Raw genomic sequence first — 19863 nt, forward strand, 5'->3', positions numbered from 1 at the left:
AAATAAATAAGTATAATCTACCTGTATTGACTTGAGTTTACCTGTAAAAATATGCGGGCAAATGTATTCAAAATCTGTGCACAAGCGTAATGATTTTTGCACGCAAATGTAATGCATTGAATTATTCATTGTGTTAAATTTGTAAAATGTTCTTGAAAGAGCATGTCCAGGGAAACAATCTATTTCTGCACTCAATTCTAGACTTGTGTGCATGAATCTTATTAGAACGTGTCCAGGGAATCAATCTATGTCTGCAATAGACTCCTTACTTGTGCATGCATTGTAGGCGTTTCCAGATTAATTTAAAAGGGGAATTCGTGTACAAATACAAGCATTTAGGGATTTGATTTGATTTTTAATATTTCATTTATGTAACTGTTTGTCATCATTGGTGGTGGTTATTACAACTATACTTGATAAAACACACATGCTGGTTTTAAATCATGTCATTTTATGTCATGTGTGTGTTTCTAGGGCATAAATTATATGTCATTACATTGAAGAACGATTTGAATTTCTTAATTGAGAAGATGACCATATTACAGTTAAGACAGATGTGATCAATGACAAAATTAGAGAATAATGTACATATGAAATCAGAGATGTTTGTTAAATATAAAGTGGGAGCATTGACTTTATCAGTTCAAGGATACAGAGATCCAGTTTGTCCATTAAACCTTTAAAAAATGTGCATATTTTCTGGTTATCGAAATCATACTAGTCCAGCCTATTTCTTCTATTAAATTTGATCTTATTCAAGTTTAAAATAACACACACACAATGTAACATGATTTGGATGTTAGTCATTGTCGAATGACATAAATTATTTTTAGAAAGAAGATGACCTTCAGACAAAGGAAGGTGATGAGGATATGGCTAAACAGGTCCAACCAGATGTAGTGCAGATAGATCGTTACCATGGGGAGGTAATAGAACTAGACAAGAAGATAACAGCACAGCAGTCAACATTATCTGGTGGTGGTAAGTTTTCATAGGTTATTCGTTTATATTTCTTGTTTTATGAGAGACATTAACAGAGGATACAGTAATATTTTTGACTGTCTATACCACCAAAGTAGGTAGGAAAATGTGCATATATCGTGAAATGAGTAAAAGACTACAAATATATGAAGTTGTGGAAATTAATATTAATATTATGGGTTGGGTTTTTTTACAACGAACAATAATTAGGAGATAACAGTATAGTATTTGAAGATATGCAGGTATCAGTTTAGGATTTGATGGTTGTAAATGAATTCTACTTGGGACATATTCCATTCTTTATATACAAATGAAAGAAACACTTCAATCATACATTTTAAAATCATAATCAGTCACACAACTGCCAGTCGTAAAAAAATTGATGCCCTAAAATCTTTGATGCTATAACTAAAAGAACAATACAAGCAATGTGCAATTAATGATATGTAATTTCTATAGTGTTTCATAAGAATTAGAATATCATTAACAAAACTTAGAATTTACAGTAGAAGGATGTTCATCCTGTCACTATTTTTTAATACAAGCATGATTTTCTTTTAAATTTTTATTTTACTTGAGGGAGATAAGGATAATTTCCCTACAAAAGCAACCCAACAACACAAAAAAAAAGAGTTAAGATGTCAACATTTAGTCTTCATTGATATAGTCTGAAGTTTTTAAGTAATTCTAAAGGGACTACCAAAGACGTATGTTCCTGAGCTGTTTGAGTTACTTTTTGTCATTGTTCCTTTCTTCGCAAAGTGTACAATTTTTTTACTTCAAATTGCAGAAATTGTTTTATTAAACTGTAATAATATGGATGTCTTAATTGCCAGGTTCAGACAGAACATTACAGGATGTTATTGACGAGAAAGAAGATCATCAGATGAAAGTGTAAGTATTTAATTACGTTTCTAAAGTCAAGGTCTTGATTGAAAATAACCAATGTTTTCTGATTAGGTCAATATCAGAATTAGTTATTATGGATGACTTTTGATAATGTGCATGTTCTAGACCATATGAGAATTTGGACCATACCCGTATGGTAACAAGTATATAAACTATACCTGTATGGTCATGACAATACGTGTATATACTCATATGGTCCAAGTAATTAATTATCATGATGAAAGTTAAAACGTTTTTATTTTGTAGTACTATTAATTTCACAAGGATAACCCTTCAATTTGTAATAAAAAAGAGCTTATAAAAATTAAATTTGAAATATCTAATCGTTTAATAATCATGATTACATAATAACAAAAAAAATGACGATGAATAACCCAGTGAATTGTACTCACAAGTTAGTATGATAGTAAACACATGTATACATAATCATTATCGATTTGTTCTGAAGAATGACAATTTGTCGACTGGAAAGATAACTTCAAGATATATAAATGAACTTTCAAACAATGGGTAAAACAAATGAAACAACACGTTATAAATTTCATGCGTCTGTCGGGCTTTTCTGGATTTACCTTCATCAGGAACGCTCAAAGCTGAATATTTGAAAGCCAAGGATGTATTAGAACTGAAACAGTTGAAGAGCTATATGACCATAAAGGACCTATTTAATAAAAACATTTTAGTTTCATCATATACACAGTTCAAAACTGAGGGAACAATGTGATGCTGCTATACTGTGTAGTTTTCACTGTAATTTGGTTCCCTTGCAATAATAGTGAAATATTTTAACTAACAGGTGGGACGGCAGAGAGCTTAAAAATCATGTGTATGATTAGGGTAAAAATTGATATACAATAAAGATATTTTCTTTTTAGTGATACCATTACCAAGAACCTGGATAGGAAAAGACAAAAGATAAATGATCATTCTGAGGAATTGGCACGTTTGAAAAGTCAAATAAATACATTGAAGGAAGAAAAGCTTCAGATTGACAGTGATTTACAACAGAGATACAAATTAGAAGAAGATAAAGCCACACTTCTGAGTGAAAGTGACCAGATACAGAGAGAAATTCAGGTATGTGGACATGACAGAGATGAAGAACAGCAATAAAAGCACTGTTCCTTTGCTTTTTGTGTGTTTTATGCTGTGCATGTACTGATTTTGTGTCATTGATTGATACCCCATATCCTTTGTTTTTCTATTTTGACAGTGTCCAAGTGACCAGAACAAACCCATTGTAATGTTCTGTAAATTCAGAAATTATTGAGTGCATTTATTATGGCGATTTTTGAAGAAGGGACGAAAATATTATTGCAATTTTAGGAAAATCTGCATACAGGTATATGTATCAGATATCAGAATATGAGTTCATATTATTGCGATACTCACCCAGTCACATTATTCGCATTCATAAAAACCTCACAATAATTTCTGAATTTACAATCTTTTAAAATACTTCGGCTTTATTCTTTCTAAATAAAATCATTTGCAGAGCCAGAAATATTTCACTGTAGTGTACTGAGAATTTTCCTGAGCAATAAACAAACATTATCAGAATTTAAATGTTGAAAAAGTTCTTGGTACATTGTACCGGTACCTACTGTACCACCAGTATTATTATACCAGTATAGTAATAATCACTATCAATGATGATGTTGTTGATCATTGTTTCCCCCAAAAAAATAAGCACATTTCAAATACCGTTTTTATATAAGAATAAGGATATGTGGCATGATTGCCATTGAGACAACTATCCACCAAAGTTCAAGTGTAGTGGATGTCTAATCCATTGTAAGCATACAATTTCCCCATCTGGAAGCTCTTAAGCTATGATATTTGTATGAAAATCAATGAATTATAATGAACTACATTTTCTGTCAATTTGCACAGCACCCTTTGAAGTGTAGAATGTCAGTGTAGTTGAGTTCGTGATATATTTGTCTTTATTGAAAGGGACAAAGAATTAGCTGTCTCTTTTCTGTTTGACAATAGTATATTATTATATTAAAAAAAAACCACTCTAAATTTCTAAGATGAAAATGATAAAAATTCGTAGTTGATGTCTGGATCAGTGATGTTTAAAGTAAGTATGACAATTTTGTTGTAGATACACATGCAAGTTGCTGTGTAATATAATGATAATAATTAATTAATTGTTATATTTCAGGAAGCCAGTGAACAGATTAGACCTCTACAGGTTAGTTATTTCCTATTCAACTATTAGACTAGTGTTGTCTGTTTCAGTTTTTTATTCCCCCGCCGTAGCGGAGGGGCATTAAGTTTTACCCTTGTCCGTCCGTACGTCCCGAAGTTGGTTTCCGTTCTCTAACTTTAGTTTGCCTTAACCAAATGTTATGAAACTTTTACACAATGCTTATTACCACAAAACACAGATCAAGTTTGAGTTTCAGTGGCGTCACTTTAACCGTTCTAGAGTTATGCCCCTTTACAAATGGAAAAGTTGCTGAATTTTTTGTTTCCGTTCTCTTACTTTAATTGTCTCAACCAAAAGCTATGAAACTTATACACAATGCTTATAACCACAAAATACAGATCAAATTTGAATTTTGGTGGTGTCACTTTAACCGTTCTAGAGTTATGCCCCTTTACAAATGGAAAAATTGCTGAATTTTTCGTTTCCGTTCTCTAACTTAAGTTAACCTCAACCAAATGTTATGAAACTTTTACACAATGCTTATTACCACAAAATACAGATCAAGTTTGATTTTTGGTGGTGTCACTTTTACTGTTCTAGAGTTATGCCCCTTTACAAAAAGAAAAATTGCTGAATTTTTCATTTCCGTTCTCTAACTTAGAATGCCTCAACCAAATGTTATGAAACTTATACACAATACTTATTACTACAAAACTTGGATCAATAACAAATTTGGGTAGCGTCACTTTTATCGTTCTTCAGTTTATAACTTTATATGAGTGGGGGCATCATCTGTGTCCCATGGACACATTCCCCACTTATTTAAAGTAATTGTTTTAGCTCACCTGACATAAAATCATCTGTTAGCCTCTGCTATTTTATTTTTTTACAAAAATCTCCTCTGAGACTAATAAACTTGGGCAATCATCATTGTGTATCCAACGTAACAAAAAAGTGTTCGATGATCCTGCCTGTCACACAACATGGCTGACATAGCTTAAAATAGAACATAGGGGTATGATGCAAGTTTAATCTATTATCTTGATAAATTATATTAGATAGATAGAAACTTTCAATGGCAAAAATTACCAGCTTGACAAGATCTACAAACAAGTCAACATGGAGGAAATCTATAGTTGACTCTTTTAGGAGTTATTACCCTTAGATTGTAATTTATTATTTTTGTCTATTATCTTGAAATTTATAATAGATAGATAGATAGAAACTTAAAAGAAGCAAGAAAGATCAGCAAGACATGGATCACGAATTAACAAATATTGCTGAAATCTTTGGTCAATCCTAACAGGAATACTTGCCCTCAAAGATTTTTATCATTTTTTTTTGTGGTTTTGCCTACTGTTATGTCAACAGGGCCAAACCTGTCAGTCAACTCCTTATAGAAGTTATTGCCCTTAGTAATGATTTAAACTATGTTTGGCATTTTTTGCCTGAAAATTGTTGATAAAAATTAAATCTCAGGTATATATTGCTGCTTACATACAGGGGTTATAGGTCAATTCTTTCATGTTTCACACAATGTTTTGATGAGAATTTAAATAAAAGGACTTTGAAATGTCAGTCAACTCCTTATAGAAGTTATTGCCCTTTAGTAATGATTTAAACTATGTTTGGCATTTTTTGCCTGAAAATTGCAGATAAAGATTAAATAGAACCGAAATTGTCAGTCGACCTGTTATAAGAGCTATTACACTTCAATGTTCTTATAAATGCTTTTTTTTTTTTTAGGTTTTGGAAAAATTTCAACAATACTGAGAAAATTTATTGCCCTGTGATGATGATTGTTTGCATTATTTGCGAAAACTATTGAACATTTTTTAACTTTTACAGAATCAGATAGAAAAAAAGATATCAGAGAAAGAAATCATTACTGCAGAGAAGGAAGATAAAATAGAACAAGCCAAATCTCACGTAAATATTACTGCTTAAATAAAGTGGTTATAGGTCAACCCTTTAGTGTCATTCACAATGTTTTTGATTAATATTTTAAAAAAGGACTTTGAAATGTGTTATCTCAATATTTTAACAATCTCTGTAGAAAAAATGTAACAGTATATCATAAGTTTTGAATATGTAACACATTAATGTACAAAAACATATAATAGCAGTATCCAGCCAACAGCTCTACCTACCATAGCTAGCTTTGTTTCATAGCAAGCACACATTTGACGCTACTTTCCTGATAATGTACCATTTTTATTTTTTGTTCAAGTAAGCGGTCTTTCTGTTCGTAGCTGGACTCAGCAGGTTTATAATTGTCTGTTTTGTTTGACATGTGGTCCAGACTGACAAAGGGAGAGATTGGTATGCAAGTAAAAATTGGTTCAACACCACCACATTTTGTGCCTGTACCGAGTCAGGCTTTCTGGTCTATGTGTTGTCTGTCTTTGTTTGTGTGTGTGTTTTTCCAGAGGAGTCTGATGTTGATGGTTGATGTAGTCTGTTGTACTGTTCGGTATTTTTGGCGATTCCTGTTATTCATTTTAGTTATTAGTATAAACGCTTTGTAATATGTTGATCGCTGTCCATTGCAGGTTGATATGTTAAAGAATGATGCTTCTAAAGTAAAAAATGTTAATCAAGAAATTAAAAGGTATGGAAAATAAAGTCTTGTATTTGTTGTATGTAATTGTTTGTTTGCATAGCCAGTGAGATAAACTGGTACTTAAGCAACCAGTTCACAATTTGTATCTAAATTGAGATTTTGTTCTGTACTCAGTATAAATGTTTATAATATTTGTGACTGTTTAACTCGTTTTGTTGATTACTTTTTGTAAGAATAAGAAAATTCAATGAAAATGAAATATTAATTCTTTTGTTTGAATTAAACATCAGTATATAAAACAATAAAAAAAAACCCAACATAATTTTACCATATTGGAATGTGTGGTATAAGTCAATAAGACAGCAACCCAACAACAAAATTTTAGAATGTTTGAAATTATATTCATAAGCATAACTTTACGTAATTTAAATTCAGGAATAGTTAAAAGTAAAAAAATTCCTCATCTTATAAAAACTTATTTTATATGATTGAAATAAAATTTCTTCCATATAATGTACAAAAAAGTAACCAAAGAAACTCCATTTGAAGAAAAACCAAGATGTTCCATTTATATTAAGTATTTGTCCATCATTGTCCATTATATATGTAAAGGAAGATACCATCATGTTTTATAGCTATATCAACCAAGGCAAGGCTGAAACATTGGGAGAAATAAGGAAAAAGAAAGAACAAGTTGAGACAAAGACAGAAAAGAAAGAAACTGAGAAAAAAGAAGTCAACCAGAATATAACAAAGATACAGAATGATCTAGCAACACAACAAGTAAGTAGGAAATTGTTTGAAGTATGTCTTGTCAAGAAACTTGTGTATTGTTAAATGTCAGTTTTGTTCTACTGTTTAAAAATTAAAGATGAATAAGTCTTGCATATGAGTTTCGTGATTTTCAATGAATTTTTACTCGACTCGAATTTATTTAGATTTTCTTAAGAAGGTCTTTTTAATTTTTTAATTTTTTTAGAACAAAACTTTAATCCTTTAGATAGACATATAATTATATGTGCTTTTCTTTTAAATGTAAAATTTGATTAAATACTAGAAGTATTATAATAAGTTGAATGTAAATTTTCCATTTTTATTATAAAGTAATAAATATGAAACTATTTGAACAAGATTTACAGAGAGTTTTGTATTTCCTCAGACAAGAGAAAGAGAACTATTAGATAACCTACAGCTAAGAAAGAAAACAAAGGAGATAGATGATGTACAACAAAAAATAGCAGAATTAAAGGAACAGTTAGGAGATATTGATGTGACACATCTAGATCGAGAACGTAAACGTCTGCAGACACAACAAGAGGAATTGATGAAAGAGGTACACTGTTAGAATAAACTTTTACTTCTAGAAAATTTGGTGGAGGGCAGAAATGAGACAGAAACAAAACAAATAGTTAAACATAAAAGTCATCTGAAGTCTACCCATGTACAAAAGATAAGCATCCAATTATTATGAAAAACTTCCAAATTATCATAAGCTTTAAAATAGGCAAGTTGTAAATAAAATGATCGAAATTACCAAATATCTGGCACAAGTGGTAAACTTTGAATAGACATAAAACATGATATAAAGCGATAAGTATTGATGAAATACCTTACTTAGGACTGGCACATTAACATTTAAATATTTGTTCAGCATTAATAATTGAAAATTAACCATCACAAATATGACAGCTTTAAAAAGTGATACAGGATTTTGATTTTTTTATAAGCTTTAAAATTGAGGCAATTACACAAAATCATCATGAAAACATATTACTAACTTTGAATAGATTTAAATTTACAAAGGCAGCATAATATTGCTAACTGCATAGTGACCTTGACCTATCAAATAGCTTATTCTGTATCCTCTTCATTTACAATAACACACCATCTCCTTACTTATAAATCAAAACATAGTTTGAAGCATATTTATTTTTTACATTTTAAGTTTGCAGCAAATTGAAAGTAACACCATAAACAGTATTTAGAAAAACATAATAAATTTTGCCATTTCTTCACATGATGAAGTTTTTCAATCTTCTACAGTTTACACTGAAATAAAAAGGAACATGACATTTGCTTCATAATTTGTGCAATGGTGCTTTTTTAAATTTTTGTGTTGATCTCCTTATTATTTAGAATTTCTGTCTTTTGTAATTTTTTATCTGGTAAAGAAACGGTGTCAGGGATAACAAACTTTTAATTATTTTGCAGAAACACCATGCAGAAGGAAGACAGCGAGGTTTTGAAGATCAGATCAGAAACATAAAGACAGAACTGAAGTCTGATATGTATAAAGGAGCACCTCAAAAGTTTAGAGACAAAATGATTGTGTTGAGGGTAAATATGTTCATCTACTACATTGAGAAAGAAATTGTTATAAAGATATAGAACTATGTTCCATTAGTCAAACAATTCAAAAGCAAAACTTTGTTTTGTTAAATTGCTCAATTGTAAATGTTCAGATTTAAAATAAAAATATTTCACTACTGTGGATTCAGTATTATTCATGGGAATAGGCAAACCAAGAATGTAAATGTTCAAATGTTCAACAAAGTTCAAATTTTCTAAAGGATTGTCTGCAGACTAGCAAAATCACGAAATCAAATATCCAGGAACATAGATTTTTAATCAGTCAATGAAAAGTTGGTATTCACAAATAAAAATGAATCCACAATTATAATATATGTATTGTTATTTCAGACAACAGAATTGGCTATAACTGACTTAGAGAAGTACTACAAAGCTTTAGATACGTAAGTGTGTCTTATACAAATATTTCTGAGTTCCTTCTGACAAAACAGTGTTACAACTCAATATAAGAATAAGGAGATGTGGTATGATTGCCAATGAGTCACAACTATCACCAGAGTTCAAATGAAGTGGATGTAAGCAATTATAGGCAATTGTACGGCATTCAACAATGAGAAAAACCCATAGTCAGCTATAAAAGGCCCTGACACGAAAAATGTGAAACAATTCTAACAGACTTATTTATAACAAAACAATTTACAAAAAAACAAATATAACAGACATGAACCAATAACAACCACTCAAATACAGGCTCCTGACTTGGGACAGGCACATAAAGAATGTGGCAGGGTTAAACATGTTTGTGAGTGATCAACCCTCACCCTAACTTAGACAATTTAGACCAAAGTTGGTCTGAATCCTCCTTAGTATGTTTACTCTCAAATTTATGTCTAATTAATCTCCCTCCTTACCGTCAATGCATGACAGTCATTACTAATAAAAGAAAGTTTTAATTGACATGCATTATGGCCTGCACTGTTACTATATTGAGACAAATGTGACGAAATCTATTCTTCAGTACCATATAGGAAAAATGCATTTTCCATGACATTGACAACTGCACTAATTCATTTTAACACATTGCCATATTGGAAAATACTCTAAAAAAATGCTTTGCATTTGGAATGGTTCTTTTAAACATTACTTGACAATTACCATATGTAATATTCAAGTTATGCAAAATGGACATACAATTTGTTGATCCTGTAAGATGTTACTGAGAAGTGAAGATTAAAGAGATATCAGCATTTTAACTAATGCCTGGAAAGTTAAATTAGCTGAACCCATTTATATGCACTGCCCACAGTCATATTGAAAATATTTCATTTTATGTCAATTCCAGAGCTATCATGAGATACCACAGTTTAAAAATGGAGGAAATAAATAAAATCATCAGAGAATTATGGAGAAATACCTACAGAGGCAATGGTAATTCTATAAATAGATAATTAGTGTAATTTTAAGTTGTTGACATCAAATGAAATGTGATTGTCATCTGATATGGTGTTTATAAAAACAACATACAAGAGAGACAGAACAGTTTGGCATCTTTTTTGAAAATGAAAATAATAAAATATTCTGTTCTGTTAGCTGAATCAAAAATTCTTAAACCAAAAATAGAAGAGGAATTGATGTTCAAATTTGTCCATTTTTAAGGACTTTTACTAAAATTTAAAATTCTAAAATCTTATTGCAAACCAGGCAGTATACAATCATTTAATCAAGGAATAAAATCACTAATGATCCCTTGAATAAAGAGGGAATAATGTCACACAAAGTGCAATGGATAGATGGAGACAACTACGTACAACATCCTCAAAATTTCTATAAATATGCAGGGATGAAAATTGTTTACACCTGACATGTCTCACTTGCTTTGTAAAAAAGTAAAAAGTTGACTATTTGATGACTGTTATCACATTATATCATATGTATGTTTATAGAAGTGGATATCCTTTGTCAATAATTCTAGAATTTATCTGTCTTGATGGTTTCATGGTAGCAAGCTCCCACAAGTGCTGGAGGTAGTTGAATTGATCCCTGGCAGGAAGATGTTGTCTTCTTGACTATGCATGTAATTGCCCTAAAACAGTCATCATCATCTAAAATTCATCTATCATTTTGACACTTGAGATTTCTTGGTGTATTCAGATAATACATGATTCTTCCATACTTCAATGATACACCATTAGTTGTTCTTCACAAAAACACTATTTAGATGTCTAATATTGGACATTGAAAGTTCATTATGCATAAATGCTAAACCAATATCCTACAAAATAACAATGTAAATGATTGTGCAGCAATAAAGAATAAATCTTCTGATTGAAGTAAGTACTTTTTCATACTGAACATCTTGAATAGTGTATAAAGATTGCCAAATTGCTGGAGCAAAAGGGAAACAATTGTATTTTAACCCAGTTATTTTTTTTTGTCAGACATTGAAACAATTGAAATTCGCTCGGATGAAGATGAGGGAGGCATAATGAAAACAAGACGTAATTATAATTATCGTGTGGTGATGATAAAAGGTGATACTGCCCTGGATATGAGGGGCAGATGTAGTGCTGGACAAAAGGTATGTACACCAAATAATGTGGATTTCATTAATATAATTATCGTGTGGTGATGATAAAAGGTAATACTGCCTTAGATATGAGGGGCAGATGTAGTGCTGGACAAAAGGTATGTACAGAAATAATTGTGTTTTTTCGTAGATGTTTGATTTCGTGGTTTTGCCAAAGTTTGCATATAATGCTATATATAATTGGAATTTCGTTGAACATATAATTCGTGGTTTACCTATACCCATGAAATCCATGAAAATTGGTATCCCATAATAATATAAAAATTTGTTTATGAAATTTCAAAAAGATATCCAAATTTGGCATTCTTTAATCTTCCTTTAAGATTAGTAATAAAAATATACTGTACAATTTACATTGTAGGTGTTAGCCTCATTGATAATTAGATTAGCATTAGCAGAGACATTTTGTTTGAATTGTGGTATTCTGGCATTAGATGAACCAACAACTAACCTTGACAGAGAAAACATTGAAAGTCTGGCTTTTGCACTGGTAGAGTAAGTAATTATTTTAATTCAGAAAGAATTATGAGTATTAACCATTTGATTTTGTCTTTTTTAATTGTCGTTACTATTAAATTTAGTTTTCTATGTTTGACTATCTGCATGAAATTAATCATATTTCTATAGAAACTACTTGTATAACCTTAATATTTTATTCCATCAGTCATTGTTCGAAACTCAAAATTTATTTGTATGCCCCTGCCGCAGCGGAGGGAGCATTACGTTTTACCCTTGTCCATCAGTCTGTGGTTTCACTAAATGTACACAATGCTGTGTGTAAGGATACAGAAAAAATCTATTCTTGAATGCTTTATTGGAAATTTCACCAAACTTGGAGTTAAATACATGTATAGCAGATAAATTAAAATGCAAGATATGTTTATAACACAGTATTGTGGTGGATTGTCACAGTTTCAAAATTCTCATTCTGTGTGACGCTATGCAAGGGATATGGAAATACCAGGCATCCATCAGTCCAGTCTTGTTAGCGTGTATAATTCTTGCCAGTTTTTTCTCAAAATTATATCAGAAGTTTATATCAACTATGTCTCGGACAATTTCGAATCAGTGCCATAGATAGTAAACTATTTTTAAAAGAGGTATGCCCCTTGGAAATATTAATTATATGGAAAATTGCATTGCAATTCTTTAACTTTTACGAATTTCACACAGATGGACCATAAAATAAATTGCTTGTTTAAAGAAATTAGATGTGATAGCCGGACTATTGTATTGTCAATTTTTTTATCAGATACTACATTTTAAAATGCAGATCATATAAAAACAAAAAGATTTTAACAGACAAGGGAGACACATGAAACATTATCTATTTTCCCTGTTATAATGGTCATCGTTTGCAGAGTAAATCTTAGTACTAACAATAATGGTCATCATTTGCAGAGTAAATCTTAGTACTAACAACGCTTTGATTTTTTAGAATTATCAAGGGAAGAATCCACCAAAAAAATTTCCAGTTAGTAATTATTACTCACGATGAAGATTTTGTCGAGTTGTTAGGAAGATCAGAATATGTGGATGAGTTCTTCAAGGTCAGAAAAGATCAGAGGTGAGCAAGGTCATATTATAGAAATTTTATGTTCAATGTCAGAAAAGGGTTGTTTAGTTGTTTAGTTGTTCTAAAAGGATTTGAGTGGAATAAAAAATTCCCATGTAACAGTTGGTTTGTATAAATAATCAGTGTTACTATAGTCCCCCTCTTTTCTGACCGCTCTATCTGCTTCATAAAAGTGTTATAAAAAAGGATGGTCCTTCTTGAGGGGTGTTTGGTCTATTAGTTATTTTGGAACCACTCTGTACAAGTACAAAATCAGGTGTTTTATTTATAGATTTATATTTGTGGTTTTGAAAACAAAAGGGATTTTCTTGTCTACAATCTCATTGAAGGGCAGTAGCCCTAGCCTTGCAGTCATAAAAATTTGGATCAAGATTATCGTACTCAGACTCAGAATTCAACTATAATAAATCAAAATGATGGATTTGGTGTTTCGAGCACAAATTTTGTACTCTGAGTACTGAGTAAAGTTTTAGTACTTTAATCCCAGAGAAGAGATGTTGTCTAGAAACTTCCTTGTGTGGAAGACCAAAGATGATCTGTTTATTGCTATTTTACTAGATAAAATCAATGATGTCATTTGGTTCTCACTCTACTCCACTGGAAAAAAAAAAGTTCTCACTGGAGTAGCTTGATTTATGAAATTATCACACAAAAAGATTAAAGCAAAATTTAAGAAAAAAGCATTTAGTAACATTACTGTTTATTTTTCCTGAGTGACAAATAAGAGAAAAATATAAATGTTATGTGCTTTCTATACAAATGTTTACCTATTTTGAAAAAATTCAATTAGTAATATATCAGAAAATAAAAGAGAAATATGCATTATTTTTTTCAGATTTTCATTATGGGAATACAACACAACAAACAATTTTTATTTCAGTAAAAATGTAACATACTGTACTAAAACATATTTCAATTTTAATTTCAGTGGTTATTCACAGTTAGTGAGAGCTAGGGTTGGAGAGCTACATTCAAGATGATTGTGGAGTTTAAGACAGTTGATCATGTATAGGAAGACACTGACATCACCAGGGTCACAAGTTCTGATGGAAACCATGACAATTTTTGTTGTTGTTAAAGAATGTTAAGATTGATGCTGTAATGTAGTTAAAACACAACGGATAGATCATCTCATGAAGCACTTACAGTTTAACACAATAGTTGGCAAAATTAATTTCTCAAAGGAGATTGTTGATAGGCAGATGATCAAGGCAGCCTGTAGAACTTAGGGCCGACATCAAAAGTTCAATGTAGGATAAAAAACTTAATTCACATAGTTTTTTCGCTGTCCCCCCCTCTTAACTTAATTTGAGAAAAATTGATTGACCAATGTGGATATATGTAAAATCGATTTTGGATAAACAAAATTTGCAGCAATTTTAACCCCCCACCTCCAAACTATTTGGTTTAAGTTTTTTATCCTTCATTGATCTTTTGATGTCGTCCCTTAGTTGAAAAAAATTGACTTACATTTTGAATTGTTTTTGTATGTAAAATCCTTTTGTTGCAAACCAAACTTGTTAAAGATTGAGCATTTGTTATTCTAATAAAATATGTAATAAAATATGTAAAGATTCAAGACTACATTGCATTGATTTGTTTTTTGTCCACTGCGCAACACATTGCGGGGGACATAGAAATACAGGGCATCCTTCCATCTGTCCATCTGTCCATCCCTTCGTCTCTCCATCCGGTCTTGTTTGTGCTCTCACGTGTACAATTCAAGCAAGATTTTTAAAAAACCCTTATATCATAGGTTTTATCAGAAATGTCGGGGACAAGTTAGAAAATCAGTGCCCGACAACTTTTTTTAAAAGAGTCATGCCCCTTGGAAATACTAATAAGATAAAAAATTGCATGTGTATAATTCTAGCCAGAATTTTATCCAACTTATATTATAGGTTTACAACAGCAATGTCTCGGACAATTTCGAAAATTAGTGCCGATCAATTATTTTTTAAACAGTTATGCTCCTTGGAAATAATAATTATATGAAAGATTGCATTGTAAGCAAGTACTCTCATGTGTACTATTTTTCCAAGGTTTTAATCAAAGGTTTATATCAGCAATGTCTAGGACAATTTTAAATATCAGTGCAGATCAAATTTTTTAAAGAGTTATGCCCAATGGTAATATTTATTATATCAGACATTGCATTGCATTAGCTCTCAACTTCTCAAGCCTTCATTTCTCTAAGATATTTATAAAAAGTTTTAAAGAACAAGTTTTTTTATAGTTATTGCCATTGCATAAATAAAATATATCCAAAGGAGGGGGTGTTAAGGGTGGACATTGGAACGCTTTTCTTTTATATGAGTGAGCATACACAGTGAGTGCATCTGCTCTTGTGGTATTGACTTCACTTCTCACCTCAAGTGTTACAGGTTACAGGGCAAAGTCCATGTTTTTGTTTGGAAAACTCAAGAAATCATTGTGATTAAAAAGTATGATAGGTGATGCACAATGGCATTATGTCGTGAAGAATCTGTAAGTTTGATTGAAATCCATTCACCGGTTTAGGAGTTGTGTATGGGGGATGTAATAATCATAATATGAAAGTCCATGTTTTTGTATGGGAAACTCAAGAAATCATTCTGATCAAAAAGTAGAATAGGAGTTGGACAATGGCATTATGTGATGAAGAATCTGCAAAAGTTTGATTGAAATCTTTTCACTAGATAAGGGGTTGTTCATCCACTATATGAAAGGGCAAAGTCCATGTCAACAGACAACTTTTATACTAGAAACCCAAAGTATGAATGTGGCCAAGTTTGGTTCAATCTGGCCCAGTAGTTTGAAAGAAAATTTGTGTAAAAGTTGAAGGACAAAGACGGACTGCTAAGTGATGGCAAAAGATCACATTGGCCCTGCCAGTTGAGCTCAAACTTGTCAAGTCCTACAACGTGTGCAAGAATTTTTCATATCAAAATGATGGTATAGTAAGTATGCTCAACTAAATGTGATGACAATCCTATTATATATAAAGTCTTTAAGCTATTTGTCAAATGGTCTCTGATGAGTTGAGTTCACTAGGGTTCATGGTTATAATAGTCCCAAATAATGGTCAGTCTTGCAAAGATTGTCATATCAGACTGACTGTAGTTTGGTCAACTACACATTATGACAAGTTGTAACACCAAGTATGAATTACAAAAATTTCTGGCAAATTTCTCAGAGGAGTTGCCTTCATAAGGTCTCATAACTCGTGTAAAAATAATTCTTGAGTATGGTTAGATCAGTATATCTAAGGTTCAGATTTACATGTGCTAATGAACTACCTTTAGTGATCCACAACTGGATGCAGAATACTATTCAGAATAAATAAAAGTACACATTCTGATTATGATTGAATTTTAAGTCACAAGTGAAGATCAAGATCATTCTTTAGGTTTCATGAACATTATGAATGATTTATGAAAATGAAGTCAAGGTCAGATGAAACCTGTAAAGACAAACTAAACAAGAGTGCACACACTGAAATGTCTCCCCTTCTTTAGTTATGATTGTATATGTTGAAAGTCTTTAATATGAAGGTTTTACTACAAGTATCACATAAAATTATCGATGATCCATGAACATGAAGTCCTGGTCAGATGAACCATGCCAGACAAACAAGTACACCTAATGATCATTGCATACACCATATATAGTGGTCTAATAGCTTTTAGTATTGGAGAATCAGATCAACTCTCAAAATCTTAACATTGACCAATGAACCATGAAAATGAGGTCAAGGTAATATGATCCTGCCAGACAGACCTACCTTAAAAACATTCCATATACCAAATATAAATGACCTATTTCTTATAGTAAATGACTTACATAAACACAAAATCTTAACGACTAATGAACCATGAAAATGAGGTCAAGGAGAATGGATACGAGACTGAAACTTCGTAACTCAAGGTATGAAGCACCTAGCTATTCTACCTTCTGGAATATAAATCTTTATCCAAATAGTTTATGCTGTCACTGCTGGGTTGTAATCCTGGTATCTCTTTCTTTGACGAAAGTTGCAGGCCAGACAAAAATTATTCACTCAGTTATTGGACTGCAGCAATACAGAAATAAATAAACTGTGATATGTCTCGCCTTTTTAGCTCACCTGGCCTAAAAGGCCAAGTGAGCTTTTCTTATCACTTGGCGTCTGTCGTCCGTCGTCGTTAACTTTCTACATTTTGAACTTCTTCTAGAGAACCACTGAATGGAATGAAACCAAACATTGCATGAATATTCCTTATGAGGTGATGACCAAGTGTTGTTACTTTGTAGCTGATCCAAGATGGCCACCAGCGGGGGACTTCTTTAAACATTGGACCCTATGGGAAATACATACAAATGTTTTCATTTAGAGAACCACTGAATGGAATGAAACCAAACATGGCATGAATATTCCTAATGAGGTGCTGGCCAAGTGTTGTTACTTTGTAGCCAATCAATCATCCAAGATGGCTGCCAGTGGGAACTTAGTTTAACAAAGGACCCTATGTGAAATACATACAAAAGACTTCTTTTGAAGAACCACTGAATGGAATGAAACCAAACATGGCATGAATGTTCCTTATGAGGTGCTGACCAAGTGTTGTTATTTTGTAGCAAATCCATCAACCAAGATGGCTGCCAACAGGGGACTTATGTCTTTATCTAGAAAACCGCTAAATGGATTGAAACCAAAAATGGTATGAATGTTTCTTTTGAGGTGCTGACCAAGTGTTGTTACTTTGTAGCTGATTTGTCATCCAAGAAGGCTGCCAGCAGGGGGAGTAAGTTTAACATAGGACCCTATGGGGAATACATATATGTTTTCTTCTAGAGAACCACTGAATAGAACAAGAGTGCACACGCTGAAATGTCTCGCCTTCTTTACTAATCATTGATATTATGTCGATAGTCCTAAATATAAAGCTTTATTACAACTGTCACATAAACTTAACATTAACCAAGTAAACTAAACATTGACCAATGAACCATGAAAATGAGGACAAGGTCAGATGAACCATGCTAGGCAGGCATGTAGCTAACAATTCTTCCGTACAACAAATATAGTTGACCTATTGCTCATAGTTTAAGAAAAACAGACCAAAACACAAAAACTTAACACTGAGCAATGAACCTTGAAAATGAGGTCAAGGTCAAATAAAACCTGCAAGACTGACATATAGATCATAAAATATTTCCATACACCAAATATAGTTGAACTATTGCATACAGTATAAGAAAAAAAGACCAAAACTCAAAAACTTAACTTTGACCACTGAACCATGAAAATGAGGTCAAGGTCAGATGACACCTGCCAGCTAGACATGTACACCTTACAATCATTCCATACACCAAATATAGTAGACATATTGCATACAGAATAAGAAAAACAGACCAAAACACAAAAACTAAACACTGAGCAATGAACCTTGAAAATAAGGTCAAGGTCAAATAAAACCTGTGTGACTGACATATAAATCATAAAATATTTCCATACACCAAATATAGTTGAACTATTGCATATAGTATTAGAAAAAAAGACCAAAACTCAAAAACTCAACTTTGACCACTGAACCATGAAAATGAGGTCAAGGTCAGATGACACCTGCCAGCTAGACATGTACACTTTACAATCATTACATACACCAAATATAGTAGACATATTGCATACAGAATGAGAAAAACAGACCAAAACACAAAAACTTAACACTGAGCAATGAACCTTGAAAATGAGGTCAAGGTCAAATAAAACCTGCGTGACTGACATATAGATCATAAAATATTTCCATACACCAAATATAGTTGAACTATTGCATATAGTATTAGAAAAAAAGACCAAAACTCAAAAACTTAACTTTGAGCACTGAACCACGAAAATGAGGTCAAGGTCAGATGACACCTGCCAGCTAGACATGTACACCTTACAGTCCTTCCATACACCGAATATACTAGACCTATTGCTTATAGTATCTGAGATATGGACTTGACCACCAAAACTTAACCTTGTTCACTGATCCATGAAATGAGGTCGAGGTCAAGTGAAAACTGTCCGACAGGCACGAGGACCTTGCAAGGTACGCACATACCAAATACAGTTATCCTATTACTTATAATAAGAGAGAATTTAACATTACAAAAAATCTTAACTTTTTTTCAAGTAGTCACTGAACCATGCAAATGAGGTCAAGGACATTAGACATGTGCCAGACGGAAACTTCGTAACATGAGGCATCCATATACAAAGTATGAAGCATCCAGATCTTCCACCTTCTAAAATATAAAGCTTTTAAGAAGTTAGCCAACGCCGCCGCCGCCGGATCACTATCCCTATGTCAAGCTTTCTACGACAAATGTCGCAGGCTCGACAATAAAACCAAACATGGCATGAATGTTCCTAATTAGGTGTTGACCAAGTGTTGTTACTTTGTAACCGATTCATCATCCAAGATGGCTGCCAGCAGGGGACTTAGTTTAACATAAGACCCTATGGGAAATACATACAAATGCTTCTTCTAGGAGCACTGAAAGGAATGAAACCAAACATGGCATAAATGTTCCTTATGAGGTGCTGATGGAAGTGTTGCTACTTTGTTGCCGATTTATTGTTTAAGATGGCCACCAGGATTTTTGATTAAATTACGGGGCCAATATTAAACCAAACTTGGCCTCAATCATTACTGTGGATTCATTATTATTCGTTAGGTACCAAATTTCGTGGATTTCGTGGGTACAGGTAAACCACGAATTTAAATGTTCAACTAATCACAAATTTTCTATAAGATTGTATGCAGACTTTGGCA

The 19863-nt window shown here is 32.2% G+C and overlaps 1 protein-coding gene across 1 annotated transcript in view; it reads left to right on the forward strand.

Annotated features, from left to right (window-relative positions):
- The window catches only part of LOC127715627 (DNA repair protein RAD50-like), a 93183-nt gene extending 78520 nt beyond the window's left edge, over window positions 1-14663 (forward strand). Inside the window, exons 27-41 of the mRNA XM_052221731.1 lie at window positions 834-981; window positions 1818-1875; window positions 2766-2967; window positions 4061-4090; window positions 5897-5977; window positions 6601-6659; window positions 7247-7394; window positions 7771-7944; window positions 8823-8948; window positions 9312-9364; window positions 10264-10349; window positions 11360-11499; window positions 11870-12003; window positions 12947-13075; window positions 14013-14663. Of these exons, the coding sequence (XP_052077691.1) occupies window positions 834-981; window positions 1818-1875; window positions 2766-2967; window positions 4061-4090; window positions 5897-5977; window positions 6601-6659; window positions 7247-7394; window positions 7771-7944; window positions 8823-8948; window positions 9312-9364; window positions 10264-10349; window positions 11360-11499; window positions 11870-12003; window positions 12947-13075; window positions 14013-14064 (1620 nt within the window). The 3' untranslated portion in view covers window positions 14065-14663. The remainder of the gene's footprint in view (window positions 1-833; window positions 982-1817; window positions 1876-2765; window positions 2968-4060; window positions 4091-5896; window positions 5978-6600; window positions 6660-7246; window positions 7395-7770; window positions 7945-8822; window positions 8949-9311; window positions 9365-10263; window positions 10350-11359; window positions 11500-11869; window positions 12004-12946; window positions 13076-14012) is intronic.
- Window positions 14664-19863: the final 5200 nt, after the last annotated feature.

This window comes from Mytilus californianus, unplaced genomic scaffold (genome assembly GCF_021869535.1).
Source record: "Mytilus californianus isolate M0D057914Y unplaced genomic scaffold, xbMytCali1.0.p SCAF_9, whole genome shotgun sequence".
NCBI classification, from domain to species: Eukaryota; Metazoa; Mollusca; class Bivalvia; order Mytilida; family Mytilidae; genus Mytilus; species Mytilus californianus.